The following is a 20,031-nucleotide window of genomic DNA, read 5'->3' on the forward strand; positions in this document are numbered from 1 at the left end:
CCCAGCTGCCACCTGGTTGCGGCTCGAGCGCCAGGAGTATGACACGTCAACGCGCGCGCGCTCGCTCGTCCGTTCCCGTGTCAATAACGAGAAGTTTGCGACGGGAGCCAACACTTCTCGCGAGCGCGATTCATCGTTCGCTTCGGACATGGCGGCATCGGCGGTTCCGTCGATACGAGCTTGACGAAATCAGTATCGTCGTCGAGACTATCCATCATCCCCGTCGCCTTGCCGCCGCCGTTTCCCTGGAACGACGCGAATCAACGTGGATGAGGCGAACTCGATCGCGGAGTTGCTCGTTTGAGAATGTCGTCGCGTCGACTACCAAATTAACCTGCTCATCTGCTGGCCTCTTGCCCACTCGCACGCCTCTCTGCTGATCACTCGATAAATTTGCACCGTGGCAATGATGAACACCGACGAGATTCTGCGTAGAGTCTTCGGTACGGGCCCCATCATCGAGCACGTCACCGGGGCTAGATCCAAGGAGGATCATCTTGCAACGACCAGGTACGGATATTCTCGTTCGTTATTTCCGTGTGTTGTTTTCCCGCTCCTATAGTTTTGTCATTTCTCCTCCTCGTGATTCACTATATTCACATTTCAAACGTGGGAACTGTAAGAAGGTGCACAGAACAGGAAAAATGCAGTGACCTTGTGTATATTGTGTATATCATGCATATGTGTGCTGTATATGATAAGACAATAGTTCTCTTATCATCATTATTTTTTGTACATCGGAATGATAAAAGGTACACGTACATATTTTTAACGTGTCTCAACAAAGTACTCTGTGATAAAGATTGTAAACAGCTAAAGTGATTATATCTAGGCACACCTAGGCAGTACACAACATTCTGGAATAATTCTGATTCAATGTATATACCGCAGGGATATTCTAGGATATCCAAGATAATCTCAGGATTTTTTGTGCTATCTGGGATAATCGTTACCAATGCTAACTAATGTTTCAGGTCATCGCACAGTCTCATTCGGGTGAATGATTATATCAGAAAATCTCTGCTAAATTATATCGACACCGGGAATTCCGAGGATAACAGAGAAGGTCGTATAGGCCCTAATGTCGTTAGATTCGATATATCAATGCACCATGGTCTCTGCATCGTCTCTCCCGATCGGCTGAGCGTTAATTCGCAAAGTAGCTTCAGCACAATGCGAGCCAACACTGCAGTCTTTAAAGGAAAGTGGATGTATGAAGTACAACTTGGATCCAAGGGGGTGATGCAAGTGGGTTGGGGGACTGCTCAATGCAAATTTAATCAGCAATTTGGTGTTGGTACGTAAAAGATCGAAAAAAACATAAAAATAATTACTGTCGGATATCTTTGTTACAAGTAGGAGAACACAGTCTTCTCACAGAGTTTAATTTATTTGTGTTTCAATCTTCATCATTGACATTTCTGATATTTCAGGCTTCGCGCTATAGAAAAATGCTCAATTTGAGTTCTTTGTGGCTTTGTGTGCTAAACAAATACATGAAGAATACAGCATCAGGTCGAGATCTATATTGATTATTAACATTTCTTATTTTTCTTTTTTTTTTTTTTTCAGGTGATACTGCCAATTCATACGCTTATGACGGAAATCGCATGAGAAAGTGGAACGTAACGACGCACAAGTACGGCGAGTCTTGGTTAACAGGTGATATCATTGGCTGTGCGTTGGACATGGACGATGGGACGATAGATTTCTATAGGAACGGTAGAAGTCTGGGCAGAGCGTTCGAGAACGTACCGATAGGCGCCGGGATCGCATACTTTCCCACTGTCAGTTTGGCCTTCACCGAGAACCTAACAGCCAACTTTGGCTCTATACCCTTCAGATATCCTGTGAAAGGTTACCAACCACTACAGGCACCACCGACGGCACAAGTTTTGCAGGCTACTCTCCTCTTTCAATGGTTGTCTCAAATGATCGAACTGTTGGAACAACTAAAGAACAAGCAGCATGACAAACAGAATATTCCGATGGAGGACAAAATGATGAGTGCTCAGGCATTTCTTATGTGTCTAGCGAGGTCTATCTTGAAGCACATCGGGCCGCTACTCACTGTTCCCTACATCACGGAAGCGGTCTTTGTGCCGTTTATGCAGGCGTTGTGCAATCTAAACACTGACTATATGGTAACAACGAAGTCGTTATATTCCAATTTCCACAGCGCCAAGCCGATTATCTGTCTGGATCTGCTGTGGACGTTTTTGGAGGAGCAGGAGATCAAGATGTGTTTGGAGAGCACGGTTCTTCATTTACTTTCCACATTCAGGCATGTTTCTCTACTGCTCGAGTATCCCGATCAGTGCAAGAGCTTGATGCTGTTGACTCGAATCTGTCAGCACACCGTCACACGTCAACACTTGTTGCAATATTTACTGTTCGATCGTGTGCGATTCGCCAATTTCGTACACGTAAAGCCATTGGATGAGGGCGGACTAGCGGACGTAGTAGGCAAGGTCTGGTGGAAGACGAATCCCGTCGATCCGACTATCGAGGCTAATAAGGGCGATTATCTTTACGCTTGCGAGCGCATCAAAGCTGCCATATCTGGTAAGATGTAACATATTTGCATTTCTCTTGTTTAAAATACGATTATGAGTTATAATTATTTGTATGATTACATTATACCACAAAAGTCTTACTCTAAAAAATGTTAAAGACAGATTTCCATAATGTTTTCTAATCACTTTCCTTTGCAGAGGTAGAAGCGTTACAAGTCGAATTACTAGTCACTCTACTGAATAATACTGACGGCACGGCGAAACAGCCGGCCTCGAGAACTATCTTTTTAAGAAAATTCAAACGCTTCATTAATGAGAACCTGATATCCAGTCGCGTAAGTAGACAATGTATCAGTAAATACAAAAACTCTTTGCGCGCGAATCGTCCGCGCGATATCGAACAAATCAGTCAGCAATCCTGCAGATACGTTACGAATTCTGCAGACACCCTTGCCGATCACATTATGTTGCTTTCACCGACTTCTGGTTGCATTCAGAATTTTATGGGACACTGAAATTGGAACAAGCCCTGTCTATATACCCTGCAGGTGATAAGGCATTACGTTACGAGTGTTATCAGACACATATACACTAGCAAATGGAATCGACTCCCTACTTTAGTAACGTAGACATTTTCAGTCAATTTAATATATTTTCATGAAGCGCTTTTGCATATTTTATGTGTGTGTATTTGTATATATATATATATATATATATATATATATATATACAGGGTGATCAAAAATTCCCGCATTCGGAGTACAGGACATGATACTTTATGTTAAAACAAACAACATTTTTCTTTAGCAAAATTGCGTCCGACAAGCAGTTTTTGCAGGAGAGCGTGTTAAATTTAACGAATAAGCGCTCTACGTCTACGTAGCACTCAGGGCCGGCGCGCGCGCCTCACTCGCGTGTACCTAGTCCGTGATTAGTAATCATAAGTAGTGTCTTTTAAGACGCTCATACGGTTCTGTTGTGATTAGTTTACGACATTTTAAGACTGTGCTTAAGACAATTTTAAATAATAAGAATCAATTATGAACAATACCGGGATTTGACCCGCTTTCGTATTTGTATTGCTTAAATAATGAAAAGTTAATAAAATAAGTATTGCCTTTATTTCTTACGTAATAAATGAGTAAAATATTGTCTGGTTGCACAATATTATCTGAAAATAAAGACAAATGTAAACAGTAATATGTTTTGCGAGCTGTGAGCATTCTATTATTTCAAATATTGCACAATTACGTGATAATTAAGTAGTATCATTAAACTTAAAGATTAATTTACCCATCAAGCGTATACATACAAGTACACATATTTGTAACAGTGATTAAAAGTAAAATATTTGAATTAACGTCTTTTAAGAGCTCTCTTTTTATTTTTTTTTACAATAGAAAATACAAAGAACTTATTTAAAATTCAAATTGTGTGATATACTCACGTCACGGTCTACATTTACTTATTATTGCTTATGCACGTTAGCCTTTCAATACGTACTTTCCTTACATGTTTTAATTATTGCGAGGAATATTGCTATAGCCTCAATAGTCAAGTTGGTTAAGAAAATAAATCATTGAGGCTATAGCAATATTCCTCGCAATAATCGAAACATGTAAGGAAAGTACATATTGAAAGGCTAACGTGCATAAGCAATAATAAATAAATGTAGACCGTGACGTGAATATATCACACAATTTGAATTTTAAATAAGTTCTTTGTATTTTCTGTTATAAAAAAATAAAAAGAGAGCTCTTAAAAGACATTAATTCAAATATTTTATTTTTAATCACTGTTACAAATATGTGTACTCCTATATATATATGCTTGATCAGTAAATTAATCTTTAAGTTTAATGATACTACTTAATTATCACGTAATTGTGCAATATTTGAAATAATAGAATGCTCACAGCTCGCAAAACATATTACTGTTTACATTTGTCTTTATTTTCAGATAATATTGTGCAACCAGACAATATTTTATTCATTTATTACGTAAGAAATAAAGGCAATACTTATTTTATTAACTTTTCATTATTTAAGCAATACAAATACGAAAGCGGGTCAAATCCCGGTATTGTTCATAATTGATTCTTATTATTTAAAATTGTCTTAAGCACAGTCTTAAAATGTCGTAAACTAATCACAACAGAACCGTATGAGCGTCTTAAAAGACACTACTTATGATTACTAATCACGGACTAGGTACACGCGAGTGAGGCGCGCGCGCCGGCCCTGAGCGCTACGTAGACGTAGAGCGCTTATTCGTTAAATTTAACACGCTCTCCTGCAAAAACTGCTTGTCGGACGCAATTTTGCTAAAGAAAAAAGTTGTTTGTTTTAGCATAAAATATCATGTCCTGTACTTCGAATGCAGGAATTTCGGATCATCCAGTATATATATACACACACACACACACAATATATACAATTGTATATATATATATTTGATATATCTGAAATGCTTTTAAACGCTTGCATCTCGCTACTTTTTGTTTTGCCGCGAACAGCTGCGTATACCCATGTACATATTGATACTCCGCAACTAGTTCTTCTCTGACCTTTTTCTTTTTCTTCCTTCTTCTCTAGATTATTTTCTTGTCTTTTTACCAAATGAAAGCACTCGCTTCGTACATTATTACTATTATTCGCAAGTATTATTGAGCCACGTTTAATTTACGTAATAGCATTTCCTTATAAATTGGAATGGGCAGGGCGTTCTACGATGCATCGATCAATTACACTGGAATCGACAGACTCGGTGGCGTAATAACCCACTTAAACAAGACATTCAAGAACGAATTGCTACGCCTCCTAGGTCCAGATCATGAGGTAATCGTTGCCATGGAACAGATGGCTACGGCGCACGAACAAGCGTCGAGCGCATATACGACCGCAGCCGCCGCTGCCGTCGGCGCGGCCGCGAGACTGGCTGACCTGCCCGTGGCGATACCTGCCGCATATCCTCGTCTAATTAACATCAACCCGCCGAGCCAAGGTAGTTCTATGATACTGGAAAGATTGGGATTCTTTCCGCATATTAGAGAAGATAGGACTCCAATACGTTACGGTCCTGCAGATCCGGCAATATCGTTGATGGAATTATTAGACGGTATTATCTTGTTCTACCATGTAGCGGCGAAGAAGCAGCTGGCCAAAGTGGCCAGTCTGCGGGACAATATGTCCGAGTACATAAACGCGATCGCCGACACCAAGGCGAGGCTTGAGCTCGTGAAAAAGGGGACGACGAAAGACCCGGACGTGGCCGCGACGCAGCGAGAGTTACTACGCACGATAGGTGTATTCAACACGAAGTTATCAGAACAAGCGAGGCATATGGCATGGATACGCGCGGTTGTATATTCAGAGGAGAAGCAGGCGCAACTGGCGTGGCTGCTGCGAGTGGTCACGCTGACCCTGCAGACAGCTAGCCAGCAGGGCAACATGTTCAGCTTCGTGCCCGATTTCTACCTGGAGGTGTTGGCCAATCTGTGCGTCGCCCTCCGTAATCACGTGCATCCCACCACGCCGATTGAGAACATACAAGACTACCGGGAGATGCTGCTGAACGCCGCCGAGTTTCTGTGCGATCACTTCTTGGATCCGCGAATAGTGCATGCCAATTCGAAAGACATGCTGATACTGACGCTCGCCGGATTCGTATCCAATCCGTTGACGTTGGAGGCGTTGGAGAACGTGCCGCGCGACAGTAGGATTAAGGTTGTCACGAACCTGCTGAAGCCCTACGAGAATCGTGCCTGGGCGCAGTCCAATTGGGTATTGGTCAGATTTTGGCAAGGTAACGGCTTCGCCTTTCGTTACGAGAAGAGTCCGCATCTGTCGAAGAAGGTCGGCCCGAAGTTGTTGCAGCAAGAATCCATTTCGCAGCCTATAAGTACGTATTTCTTCCTCCGAAATGTGGAAGTTAGACAATACGATGTGATATAATAACTAGGATTGAGAAGTAACGCGTTTTTGTAAAACCATTTTTTTTCTCTAATTTTTTTCCAATAACTATTGTATTGTAAAAGAAATGAAGAAACGTGGTGAAGAAATTTAAAACAATTTTAATGACTCGTGTTTTTTGCTTCTTTTTATTGCCGATAGCAGCAACAACAACTGTTTTCCAATATGAGTAACGCGCGAGTTATTAATTATTATTATAGTAGAGTTATTACATTATAAATAAAAAATAACTTTTTCAGTCCTGACGATAACTTTAGATTATATTTCAGGGAAGATAAAATATGCCATGAGCTATTATTGTAATTTTTCAGAACCATGCCCGTCTGCAGTGTACCAAGCGCACGTGAGAGATGTACTGTTGGAAAATCCGCAAGCGACCACGCAGTTCTTAAACTCCCTGTTGAATCAATTGAACTGGGCGTTCTCCGAGTTTATCGGAATGGTGCAGGAAATCCACAACGTGTCGTCGAGACCGGAGCGAGTATTCATCGAATCGAGACAGTTGAAGATTTGTGCAACTTGCTTCGATCTAGCGATCTCGTTGCTCCGAGTGCTGGAGATGATCTCCACGGTGGCACCGAGTGTTTTCAACGATCCTGCGCAGTCTTCCAGTGAGACCTTGTTGACCAGATTATGTCAGGTGAGTGGACGATGTCTTGACACGATCCATACATCGTATTCGCATTGATCGTATCACGTTGCTCCTCTTGTAGTTACTTTGCCAAGTGTTGAACAGAATGAGCTCGCAGACGAGCTGTTTCCAACACGTAGTGCTATTAGAAATACCGGATCTAGAGTCGGTAGACCATTTTCCCATATTAGCCGCTGTTATCGGTATCTTGCTGGCATTACTCGAGAAGGAGATGTCCACTTTCGCAGGCAAGTACTACAATCTCAGTGCAGATGCAACCTCCGTTTGCTGTTTGTACCGAGTATATCTTAATGAATGTGTTCTACTTTTATCAGCAAAACCGTCAGTCGAAGTGCCGAAAATTACGCGATGCTTACTGACAGAGCCCAGCTTCCAGATCAGTTCTTTGTACTTTGTTCTGGGCGACACGAAACTGAAAAACACAAAAGCGAAAAACGTGAAACCGTTCTCGCTCTCGAACTGTAAGTATATCTAACGTACTTGCACGGAAGTAGAGAAAGAAATCTTTGAAAGTTGGTAAAGAGAATAACGGACAACTTGTTTCTTCTTGAAAGTATAACGATAACGATAACTTCATATTATTTCTTCATCTTCTTTCTCTCTATTCGCAGATGAAGAAGACGTAACAGTGGGAGAAATTGATCGAGTGAAAAAGATGATAAATTATCTCGACACGTGTCGTACGCTGTTACCAGAAGCCAAAATGATAAGCGACGACGATGATACTTGCACGATTTGTTACGCGTTCCCAATCGCTGCGACCTTCAAACCGTGCAATCATCAAACGTGTCGCACTTGCATAGATCGTCATCTGCTTAACGCCAGAGAGTGCTTCTTTTGCAAAGCGACCATAGACAAAGTCGAGGATTTAAGCGGGAACTTATTGCACGATTTTACCGATGAATTCTCGACCTCGAAAGCGACTTCTTGATCCAGCGACACGTGTATCTCAAAGGTCGTGTATACTGTATTGAAACTCTGTTAAAATTCCGCAATATTCTCAATGCATCGTGCACTGAGTACCGAACAAAATTGACGTATAATTTTAGTCGTATGACGATAAGAGATATTTCCTTCCTCTGTAAAGATTAGGATAAATTGAGAGCGGCAGCAAATTGTTGTAAAAAGAGTATCAAAGGAAGCTTTATTTATATCCACAAATGCAGCATATCGATTACTATTGAGCACACTTCGATAGAAGGACATCCATCTTCGTCCTTATATTATTACTTAAAAATTCGCGTACGAGTCGATCGGTAAAAAAAAGAAAAACTTACTAATAAAAATGTATATACATCAGTCTCTTTCTCTGACGTCTTACCTGATTGAATGAGGCAGAATTACAAAGATCAACTTTCCTAATATTATCCCAGCTTCACGTACGAGATCTTTAGAGAGCTAACAATCCTTAATTTATTGTTACTTTAATAATGACGAATCTTCAAGTTTCGCAGATCACGCAGGTTACATCGCGTGTTTCGAGAGAGCCCGTATAAATCTAATCCTAATCAAACGCATAAACTCTCTTTGAGTTGTCTGAAGCCGGTGACCAGATGATTGGGCTCGAATGGCTTTTTGTACAGATCATGGAGAGCCTCTACAAAAACGACACCGCATGCGAAAGCGCCGAGTGCGGTCAAGAAAATTGCAAAAATTATCATCAAGCGGTCCTTGTTCAGATACAATTGCGGATCCTTCAAGAGCACATTTTGCAAGAGACAAATGCCGGGCAGTACAAAGATAAATATCGCAGACAATGATCCCAACAGAGAGATCATCGGCGAGATGTCTGGTACCAAGATAGCGATGACCAACGATGAGATAAACCACACCAAGGTGACGGCCGCTCGAACACCAGTTCGATCAAGGTCCACGTCGGAGATACCGAGAAGCGCATCTCGACCGCAGTATAGGACGATAGGATAGGTGGTGAAGTTCTTTACGGCCACAGCGATTATCGCCACCGCCAGCACGACACTCTTATCATCGTAGCCTTGCAGGATATCGCTCGGCACACGACCTGAACCGAACGTAGCGTATCCGAAAATGCCCACCGTGGTGTACGCGCCGAAACAGACGAGCATGCTGATGACGGCGCACAGAATGAACTTGCCCAGATGGCGATCTTTCATGCAGGCGTAGGTTGGTATCGCGGTCATGTGGCTCTGTAGACATAAAATACACGCACACATGCTGCGTTATATCGATGTGTATTGAGTTACATTTAATAATTTGAATCGATGATTAAATTATAATCGGTTACCCATATTTTTTATGGGTTATAATTTACTTGGCAATTTTTTAGATAACCCTACAATGATAATGAGGCCTATATATAAATTATTATTGTACTGTAGTATCACACAAAAATTATTATATTTTAATATTGTATGTACTTATAAATAATACTGATACAGCATCTAGATAAAGGGATTAGGAAAATATATATATACCTGGTATGCAAAGCAGATGATGGGTACTAACTGTAGAGCTTCATATCCACTGTCCGGCCAGATTTTCATGGGTGGCACATTATTACGGTGCTCAGTAATGCTTTTGTAAGTCACTAGGCATACAAAGTACACGATAGTTACACAGCCAATGGAACTTGCATAGCTTAAAACATCCAATCTTTTAAAAAAACATAGGGGTAATATAAACAAGCTGCAACTCACAGCAGTCACGAATGGTCTCGATAAGTACCTGCAAATTTAAACAGACTGTTTTTATAAGATAGAGTAATTTTATAGATAATTAGATTCATTATTGCGGCAGTTACCAAGTGTGACAATAGTCAAGTCCATAAAATGTAGCAAACAATCTGTCAAATTGATCGCCAACAATTATTAGAAATGTTAAACAGCAGCCAAAACTATAAAGGGCTACACATATTCCACAGAAAATAAGTGATTTAGACCCACACAGACCAGCAAATACATCTTGCAAAGTATCAGCATATATAAAGTCACTGCTACTGGCTAGTATCACTAGAGCAGCTGTGATGAACACAAGAAAAACAAGCTGTGTCAGAACAGAGGTCCCGACTCCACCAGCTTTGTCAAATGCTTGAGGAAAATTTAACAGTCCAGCCCCTAGTGTAGCATTGACAATTAGAAAAATGGTTCCTAAGATTCCAGCACCTGAAATATGAAATGAATATGCTCATGAAATTGGTTCATTATCAGTTCTCTCATTCTATTTATGTTAATTCATACTGTCCGATATATTTCTCTGCAAGATACAAATTCATAAATATCAATTTTTCCCTGATTATGGTATGTGTGACTCATTTCTCTTTCCAGAAATAAGACTAGACAGGAACAAAAGATCAGTTTATCAGTGGAACTTTAGATATCCAAATTTTTGTGTTTAAAGCTAATGGAAAATGTGTATTGAAACAGTGTGATTTTTTTTCCATTTTTATGATCCCATTTATTTACCTGTTCGAGTTTCACTATTATGCACAGCGGAGGGACTTGGCGCAGTCGACAAAAACATCTCATTAGTGATCAGTCGTTCGGTTTCAGGAACCTCGTTCGTCACGTAATTCATACTGAACGTCGATTACAGATAAAAATGCAATCCCAAACGTCGTGACTGTAGATTGAACTGATTTAAAGTAAAAACACGCTTCTTCTTTGTTCTTTGTGATGGGTGGTGCTTAAAACGTTTTATCTACGCACATTACTCAGGGCAGAGGTCGGGTTTCTTCGGTTGAAAAAAATAGCTTTAACACAAGAATATTGTATGTTCCAATGAGCAGAGTATGACACGAGGCTTATATGTTGCCTCAATACTGCGTCACCAAATATTTATCAAACACTAGATATGCATCGCAAGTAGACAGGAGCGTTTCATCGTGTAGGTTTGAATTTTATGAATCTGAAAAGCTCGACATCTTTTTCGTTAATCGAATTTGTTGAATAGCAGCAATGACACCGAACAGTACAATCACTGAATCGACCGATTTTATATTATCCTTACATATGTAAAATTAGATTCTCGCTTGTTGTAATCTGAAAAGTGAGAAACATGAATAATAAGGAGCTCAGGAGAAAATTGAATCTGCCTAAGAGGCAAGGGCTACAAGTTAGCTATCTACGTGCCTTGGATATCTGCGGAGTCAGCCAATGTACTGTCGGCCAACCTACTGTCATGTGGCTTGTACGTAATAAAAAGTCAGCTGATCAGCGCGGCCAACCTAGCCTAATCTAAGTTAACTTAAAGTTTGTTCTTTTCCAAACCAGGTTAGGTAGGTCTATGGTAGCCGGTTGTATTCTGTCGATTTTTTCTCGACAAAAAAAATATTTATTGACAACGAGTCTATCTAGTCGAAGGAAGAATAAACGCCCGATAAATAAACAGACAACAACCGCAATTCATTCGGCTATGTTTCAACGTGCATTTAAGTCAAGTTTTCGCGGGATATCGGTAGGTCGAATACAACTTATTCACGAATTTTGACTGTTTTTTGTAGATATATTAGTATTTTTCTTTTCTTTTATCTCTTCTCTGACAAGTGACTATATAATATTATATGTGACTGGAAATAATAACATGACTGAAACATAATATAATTAGTGACAGTGTATTATAAGTTACTAATAGATACGAATTAGCACGTGAAAGGCGATAGCAGTGCAATATTTGCATTTTCTATATTTAAAATACATTTTATATTAAGAGATTTTAGAAAAGGAGAAAGTAAAAAGGAATATAGACAGTATAATTAAAATAAGTCTTACTTGTTTCTACTTCAGCTATATTTTTGTTACTTTTTTTACACAATATCCTTATTTTCATTTTTTAATTACATAAAGAGGATGAGAAAACATAATTAAAAAGGAAAGGAAGTGTAAAATTATGATGAAATTAACATTAACTTTAATTTTAACTGTCTTCCTTGAGCAATGTTTTGCATGCTATAGATAAATGATCAAATTCGAGGCAGCGATGAAAAAGATGAATAAAAGCAAACTGTTGCAGCTGCTATCTCGGCTATGGAATGGACCTGGTGGAGTACTTGCAGGTAAACAGGCTGAGCAAAAAATGATATCCATCCTTAGGAACAAGTTACCTGAAGCAGTGTTGATAGAAGTGACTGATGTATCAGGTAAAAATTATTCTATATTGCAAGAAAAGAACTTTCTCAGAAGATGTAGTAAGCAATTATTATGAAAAATACTATGCATCCATTACATATTATATTAATCTATTTTAATTTTTGCTCAATTGCATAAGGAGGATGTGGTGCTATGTTCGATATAAACGTTGTCGCCCCAGAATTTAAGGGATTAAACACTGTGAAGCAACATCGAATAATTAACGAGGTAACTAATAATCCTTTCTGAGAGAAGTTGGTAATAGTATGTTATAATCAATTCATTTGACAAATATGTGCAGGCTCTTAAAGAAGAAATCAAAGATATGCACGGTATTCGAATACGTACGAGTCTTCCACAACCATAAACTTTATTGTCAACAATTGCGCTTGAAGCGACAGTTTTATAGGAACAATATTTGATACTGGTATTCTTTACCTAAGTTATCTACAAAACAAAATTGAAGATCTATGTCACATATGTTTTATCATAGAATGTAAATTTTATAAAATATAAAAAGAAATTGTGAATCAGAATGATTTTATTTTTATTGAAAGAGCGTGATTAATTTATGTTATATAGTAATATATTATTTAATTATGAAATGTTATCAAAGAGACAATTCGAGAACATTATGAAGAATGTAACTAACATTATTATCTTAAGATTAGGAAAGGATTTTATCCATATTAAAGAGAAAGAAGATATAAAAATATTATATTTAATATATATTTACACAGCTATGAGAAAGGGGATATGTACAGAATAATTGATTCCTATCTTCCCTATCTTAATTAATATAGAATTCATTATATATTACAATATTTATTATATAATTGATATTGATTGATATATAATTGAATTGATACGTGCGCGCGCGCGCACGCGCACACACACACACACACACACACACACGCGCGCGCGCGCGCGCGCACACACACGCGCACACACGCACGCACGCACGCACACACGCGCACACACACACACACACACACAGTAGTGAACTACTGAAGAAGTATTATATACATTTTGTGCATATCTATTGACAATTATCGGTTCAAAATACCGTAGGTATAATCATATAAAATAGCTGCGCGCGTCCGCGATAACTGAACCTACAATTATCGGTCAGATTTCAATAATTAGCGACAATTATCGGTCAATATATAGAGAATGTCGTATATCCACGATCGAATTAATGAGTGATTTATTCGTATTAGGAAAGTATATCATGCATCCACGACAGTGCTAGCGAATACCGTGTATTCACAGCCAAACTACCAAATAATTAGTTTGAGACAAGAACGTCATACATTCAATAATCAACGCTAAGTTAACTCAACGGCGAAACGGAGCGTACCGTCGTGAAGTTAGCAGACAAATTGAAGATTTTCTAATTTTTTTTTTTTTGTATCATTTGGAAATCATTTAGGGAAATTTAGGAACATAGTCTCATAGTTTGGGAAATAACAGTTTATTAGTAATTAATAAAAATTAATTAAGCATTAAATTAGCAGACATAAAAGAAAAATGTTTTTTAATTTTTAATTAACGTAGAATTATTTGGGAAACACGTCTGTAATGTTTTTAACGTTTGGGAAATAATAAGTTTTTATAATAATTGAAAACAAAGATTATATGTGGTACATTTCCGAAGATGGATGGAAATGCACTAATCAGAAAGCAATATTTTCATCCAGTAAGCAATCCAGCACACAAACAAGCACCATGTGCCGCTGGCTTATAACGTTCAGCCAAATATTTAATTTCCTATCCAAGAATGCTTATCTTCACTCTAAAAAGAAAGGCCCATATTCAGAACACGCTTGTAACTATGTTAACGTGCTGTTAACCAATGAAAAGCCACGTAATATACCTTCTGATTAGTTAACAGCGCACTAACATAGTTATAAGCATGTTCTGAATATGGGTCAAAGCAGAGAAACCTGAGAGCGGCCAACACATTTTCTGCGACATCGACTTTCCGTATTGGGAAAGGACGCCATCTGCATCCATTTCGAGAGGGGAAAAAATACGATGCTACATCCACTTTCAGGTCTCGGTGGTAAAATCTGCATGTGGTGGAAGTCCGTGCTACATCCATTTTCAGGCGGTTTATGTCCGTGCTGCAACCACAGTTGCCATCTCTATACCAGACTATGCCCGGTAGTCTAAAAAGAGCGGGAGGAAGAGGGGAGGAACAGAGAAAATAAAAGTACGTATTAAATGTTAAATCTTCGAATACATGTTGTCGTATCAAAGTCTCCTCTATAATAAACGATTTAACATGTCTGGAGACGCATGATGTATCGTTGCCCGCGTTCCGTTCCCTTCGTCCTGCTTCTCAATTCAGCATTCCGTCCGCTCCGGACATTCGCTCGTGGCACTGACAGTGGCCGTCGGTGAGCATTCGATCCGCTCGGAGGAGCACGTGTTAATTAACGCGACGATACTCCGATTATAAATATCGCGCGAGACGACGAAATATTTGAACTTTAAAAAAAAAACCAAAGAAAATCACGTTGATGTTGTCATGGGTGAAATCTCACCCTGGTATATATTTTTTTATTTTCGAAATAAAAAGAACCAAACGAATGCAATTAAATGTTATTTATCATCATTGAATATTAGATGAAAAGTAGAAGAGTTATTGTCCGCAGCAGATAATCTCTCTGTATAAAATGTCGAACTGAAACATATTAAAAAGTACTGACATTTTGAATATTGACATCTGAATTCTGCTTTCTGATCTGAAGAAAGGGACTAAAAAATATTAGTTCTCATTAAATTTCATCGCGCTAAATACGAGATGGCAGTTGTGAATGCTTCGCATTAAAAAGGATTCAATTCATTTCAAATATGCCTTGTATTCAATCGCAATCGATAATTTTCAAATGCGAACTTTCGTATTGAAAAATATTCACTTCTTTTCCTAATTGTTTTCGGATTCAGAGGCATACAAGATTTTCACGTTCTATTCCCTGTCGCATTGAAAAGTATTGGCCCGCGATCCAATCTGAGATTTCCGCAAAGCAGAATTCATGACAAAATCTCGTGAATGCGAAACAATACTTTTAAATACGACATTTTATACAGGACTAACATTTCATAAGAACGCGACAAAATTCGCATGGGATTCCTCTCTTTAACGCTACCATGATCTTTAATTATTCTCCGAAAACGGCGTCACAACAACTTTGACACTCTGTACAATTAGTTGCTAACACATTTTCTAATCGTACATTCCTCTTTAATTAACATAAAGCTAACAAATATCCGATGTTTCGACAGAATAATTTTCTTTATTTTCAGTAATCAATAGAGTGCATCAATGTCGCATACAGTTGAAAGACCTCTTAGCATTCCCTTCGTCGTTTCGGAACCTTCGAGAAAAGAAGAGACGCTCAAGGGCAAATCTCTCTTGCTTCAACCGCCACCGAGGCCCGCAATATTTACATCGCGCCGATTGTGTTGATCGGCTCGCGAGCGACGACACTTTTTGTCCTTCGTATTATAATACTCGCGCACCTCGTGTATTCGACCTCATTCCATCAACAGCAGCCGTGCGCGACGTGCTCGTCACTTCCGTCTCGTGTAATTGAAAGAATATATTTGGTAAGAAAGTGTTACTGCAACACTATATATTTTTCTAAAAGCCTGGAAAAGTATAGTATTTCAGTGACACTTTCTTATCAAATATATCAATATTTCAATATATCAATATATCAATATATCAATATTGTATCCTATACATGTAAAATTTATTAAATTTGTGAGCATAAACATTACATTTAATGTTATCGTGAATTAAAAATCAGCTAGCTAAATCTATTGATAAGCATAAAATATAAGTACCAGTCAAAATATACAAAACAATGAATACTTGTATGATAAGACACAGGGAGAAATAACCTATTCGATTCATTTTTATGTGCACAGCTTAAATATTTGACGTAAAAAAAGACTTTCTTTTTAGGGTGAAGATAAGCTTTCTTGGGTAGGAAATTAAATATTAGACTGAACGTTAAGCCAACGGCACACGGTGCTTGTTTGTGTGCTGGATTGCTTGCTGGATGAAAATACTGCGTTCTAATTGGTGCATTTCCATCCATCTTTGGAAATGTACCACATGTAATCTTTGTTTTCAATTATTATAAAAACTTATTATTTCTCAAACGTTAAAAACATTACAGACGTGTTTCCCAAATAATTTTACGTTAATTAAAAATTTTAAAAAATTTTTCTTTTATTATGTCTGTCAACTTAATGCTTAATTAATTTTTATTAATTGCTAATAAATTATTATTTCCTAAACTATGAGACTATGTTCCTAAACTTACCTAAATGATTCCCAAATGATACAAAAAAAGAATTAGAAAATCTTCAATTTGTCTGCTAACTTCACGACGCACAGCGGGTCGAAGTATAGCAAAACCCGGACCTTTTAAATGTTCATATCTCCGCTTCTACTGGGAATTGAGAGTCGAAATTTATGGTGAGAATAGGGTTGATACAGGACTATATTGAGGCAAAAGCGCGTTCCTGTATCTTGAGCCATTTAGGAGATACCGAAGGTTACATTTTTAAATTTTAAGTTAATTTTAATTGAAATTTGAATTTAAATGTTCATATCTCCGCTTCTACTAGGAATTGAGAGTCGAAATTTATGGTGAGAATAGGGTTGATACAGGACTATATTGAGGCAAAAGCGCGTTCCTGTATCTTGAGCAATTTAGGAGATACCGAAGGTTACATTTTTAAATTTTAAGTTAATTTTAATTGAAATTTGAATTTAAATGTTCATATCTCCGCTTCTACTGTGAATTGAGAGTCGAAATTTATGGTGAGAATAGGGTTGATACAGGACTATATTGAGGCAAAAGCGCGTTCCTGTATCTTGAGCCGTTTAGGAGATACCGAAGGTTACATTTTAAATTTTAAGTTAATTTTAATTGAAATTTGAATTTAAATGTTCATATCTCCGCTTCTACTGGGAATTGAGAGTCGAAATTTATGGTGGGGATAGGGTTGATACAGGACTATATTGAGGCAAAAGCGCGTTCCTGTATCTTGAGCCGTTTAGGAGATATCGAAGGTTACATTTTTAAATTTTACGTTAATTTTAATTGAAATTTGAATTTAAATGTTCATATCTCCGCTTCTACTGGGAATTGAGAGTCGAAATTTATGGTGGGATAGGGTTGATACAGGACTATATTGAGGCAAAAGCGCGTTCCTGTATCTTGAGCCGTTTAGGAGATACCGAAGGTTACATTTTTAAATTTTCGTTAATTTAATTGAAATTTGAATTTAAATGTTCATATCTCCGCTTCTACTGGGAATTGAGAGTCGAAATTTATGGTGGGATAGGGTTGATACAGGACTATATTGAGGCAAAAGCGCGTTCCTGTATCTTGAGCCGTTTAGAGATATCGAAGGTTACATTTTTAAATTTTACGTTAATTTTAATTGAAATTTGAATTTAAATGTTCATATCTCCGCTTCTACTGGGAATTGAGAGTCGAAATTTATGGTGGGGATAGGGTTGATACAGGACTATATTGAGGCAAAAGCGCGTTCCTGTATCTTGAGCCGTTTAGGAGATATCGAAGGTTACATTTTTAAATTTTACGTTAATTTTAATTGAAATTTGAATTTAAATGTTCATATCTCCGCTTCTACTGGGAATTGAGAGTCGAAATTTATGGTGGGGGTAGTGTTGATACAGGACTATATTGAGGCAAAAGCGCGTTCCTTTATCTTGAGCCGTTTAGGAGATACCGAAGGTTACATTTTTAAATTTTACGTTAATTTTAATTGAAATTTGAATTCAAATGTTCATATCTCCGCTTCTACTGGGAATTGAGAGTCGAAATTTATGGGAGGAATAGGGTTGATACAGGACTATATTGAGGCAAAAGCGCGTTCCTGTATCTTGAGCCGTTTAGGAGATACCGAAGGTTACATTTCTAAATTTTAAGTTAATTTTAATTGAAATTTGAATTTAAATGTTCATATCTCCGCTTCTACTGGGAATTGAGAGTCGAGATTTATGGTGAGAATAGGGTTGATACAGGACTATATTGAGGCAAAAGCGCGTTCCTGTATCTTGAGCCGTTTAGGAGATACCGAAGGTTATATTTCTAAATTTTAAGTTAATTTTAATTAAAATTTGAATTTAAATGTTCATATCTCCGCTTCTACTGGGAATTGAGAGTCGAGATTTATGGTGAGAATAGGGTTGATACAGGACTATATTGAGGCAAAAGCGCGTTCCTGTATCTTGAGCCGTTTAGGAGATACCGAAGGTTACATTTATAAATTATAAGTTAATTTTAATTGAAATTTGAATTTAAATGTTCATATCTCCGCTTCTACTGGGAATTGAGAGTCGAGATTTATGGTGAGAATAGGGTTGATACAGGACTATATTGAGGCAAAAGCGCGTTCCTGTATCTTGAGCCGTTTAGGAGATACCGAAGGTTATATTTCTAAATTTTAAGTTAATTTTAATTAAAATTTGAATTTAAATGTTCATATCTCCGCTTCTACTGGGAATTGAGAGTCGAAATTTATGGTGAGAATAGGGTTGATACAGGACTATATTGAGGCAAAAGCGCGTTCCTGTATCTTGAGCCGTTTAGGAGATACCGAAGGTTACATTTTCAAATTTTAAGTTAATTTTAATTGAAATTTGAATTTAAATGTTCATATCTCCGCTTCTACTGGGAATTGAGAGTCGAGATTTATGGTGAGAATAGGCTTGATACAGGACTATATTGAGGCAAAAGCGCGTTCCTGTATCTTGAGCCGTTCAGGAGATACCGAAGGTTACATTTATAAATTATAAGTTAATTTTAATTGAAATTTGAATTTAAATGTTCATATCTCCGCTTCTACTGGGAATTGAGAGTTGAGATTTATGGTGAGAATAGGGTTGATACAGGACTATATTGAGGCAAAAGCGCGTTCCTGTATCTTGAGCCGTTTAGGAGATACCGAAGGTTACATTTCTAAATTTTAAGTTAATTTTAATTGAAATTTGAATTTAAATGTTCATATCTCCGCTTCTACTGGGAATTGAGAGTCGAGATTATGGTGAGAATAGGGTTGATACAGGACTATATTGAGGCAAAAGCGCGTTCCTGTATCTTGAGCCGTTTAGGAGATACCGAAGGTTACATTTTTAATTTTAAGTTAATTTTAATTGAAATTTGAATTTAAATGTTCATATCTCCGCTTCTACTGGGAATTGAGAGTCGAGATTTATGGAGAGAATAGGGTTGATACAGGATTATATTGAGGCAAAAGCGCGTTCCTGTATCTTGAGCCGTTTAGGAGATACCGAAGGTTACATTTTTTAATTTTAAGTTAATTTTAATTGAAATTTGAATTTAAATGTTCATATCTCCGCTTCTACTGTGAATTGAGAGTCGAAATTTATGGTGAGAATAGGGTTGATACAGGACTATATTGAGGCAAAAGCGCGTTCCTGTATCTTGAGCCGTTTAGGAGATACCGAAGGTTACATTTATAAATTTTAAGTTAATTTTAATTGAAATTTGAATTTAAATGTTCATATCTCCGCTTCTACTGGGAATTGAGAGTCGAAATTTATGGTGGGGATAGGGTTGATACAGGACTATATTGAGGCAAAAGCGCGTTCCTGTATCTTGAGCCGTTTAGGAGATATCGAAGGTTACATTTTTAAATTTTACGTTAATTTTAATTGAAATTTGAATTTAAATGTTCATATCTCCGCTTCTACTGGGAATTGAGAGTCGAAATTT

At 37.8% G+C, this 20,031-nt stretch overlaps 3 protein-coding genes across 5 annotated transcripts; 2 read left to right on the forward strand and 1 right to left on the reverse strand.

Annotated features, from left to right (window-relative positions):
• Positions 1–26: 26 nt before the first annotated feature.
• LOC105186628 (E3 ubiquitin-protein ligase RNF123) lies at positions 27–8,438 on the forward strand. The gene is made up of 10 exons (XM_011146965.3): positions 27–510; positions 975–1,297; positions 1,573–2,565; positions 2,715–2,851; positions 2,961–3,064; positions 5,236–6,416; positions 6,799–7,127; positions 7,201–7,366; positions 7,454–7,600; positions 7,751–8,438. Exons 1-10 carry the CDS (start codon positions 407–409, stop codon positions 8,068–8,070), a joined length of 3,804 nt encoding a protein of 1,267 aa, XP_011145267.1. The 5' UTR covers positions 27–406; the 3' UTR covers positions 8,071–8,438.
• On the reverse strand, positions 8,255–10,989 carry LOC105186629 (putative sodium-coupled neutral amino acid transporter 7). Its single transcript, XM_011146968.3, has 5 exons — positions 10,823–10,989; positions 10,580–10,736; positions 9,919–10,279; positions 9,593–9,842; positions 8,255–9,304 (listed from the first exon to the last, which is right to left on the reverse strand). The coding sequence occupies exons 2-5, from the start codon at positions 10,689–10,691 to the stop codon at positions 8,648–8,650; spliced, it is 1,380 nt and encodes a 459-aa protein (XP_011145270.1). The 5' UTR covers positions 10,692–10,736; positions 10,823–10,989; the 3' UTR covers positions 8,255–8,647.
• A 212-nt stretch (positions 10,990–11,201) lies between these two features.
• Positions 11,202–12,742, forward strand: LOC105186627 (bolA-like protein 3). Of its 3 annotated transcripts, XM_011146964.3 has the most exons (5): positions 11,202–11,303; positions 11,387–11,570; positions 12,126–12,252; positions 12,381–12,469; positions 12,543–12,739. In XM_011146964.3, exons 2-5 carry the CDS (start codon positions 11,400–11,402, stop codon positions 12,606–12,608), a joined length of 453 nt encoding a protein of 150 aa, XP_011145266.1. In that variant the 5' UTR covers positions 11,202–11,303; positions 11,387–11,399; the 3' UTR covers positions 12,609–12,739. The 3 variants fall into 3 exon arrangements, with proteins under 3 accessions (XP_011145266.1, XP_025158437.1, XP_025158438.1); XM_025302652.1 differs by lacking the exon at positions 11,202–11,303 and having other exon boundaries at positions 11,321–11,570; XM_025302653.1 differs by lacking the exons at positions 11,202–11,303; positions 11,387–11,570 and having other exon boundaries at positions 12,049–12,252; positions 12,543–12,742.
• Positions 12,743–20,031: the final 7,289 nt, after the last annotated feature.

This window comes from Harpegnathos saltator, unplaced genomic scaffold, assembly GCF_003227715.2.
Source record: "Harpegnathos saltator strain DR-91 unplaced genomic scaffold, Hsal_v8.6 scaffold51, whole genome shotgun sequence".
NCBI classification, from domain to species: domain Eukaryota; kingdom Metazoa; phylum Arthropoda; class Insecta; order Hymenoptera; family Formicidae; genus Harpegnathos; species Harpegnathos saltator.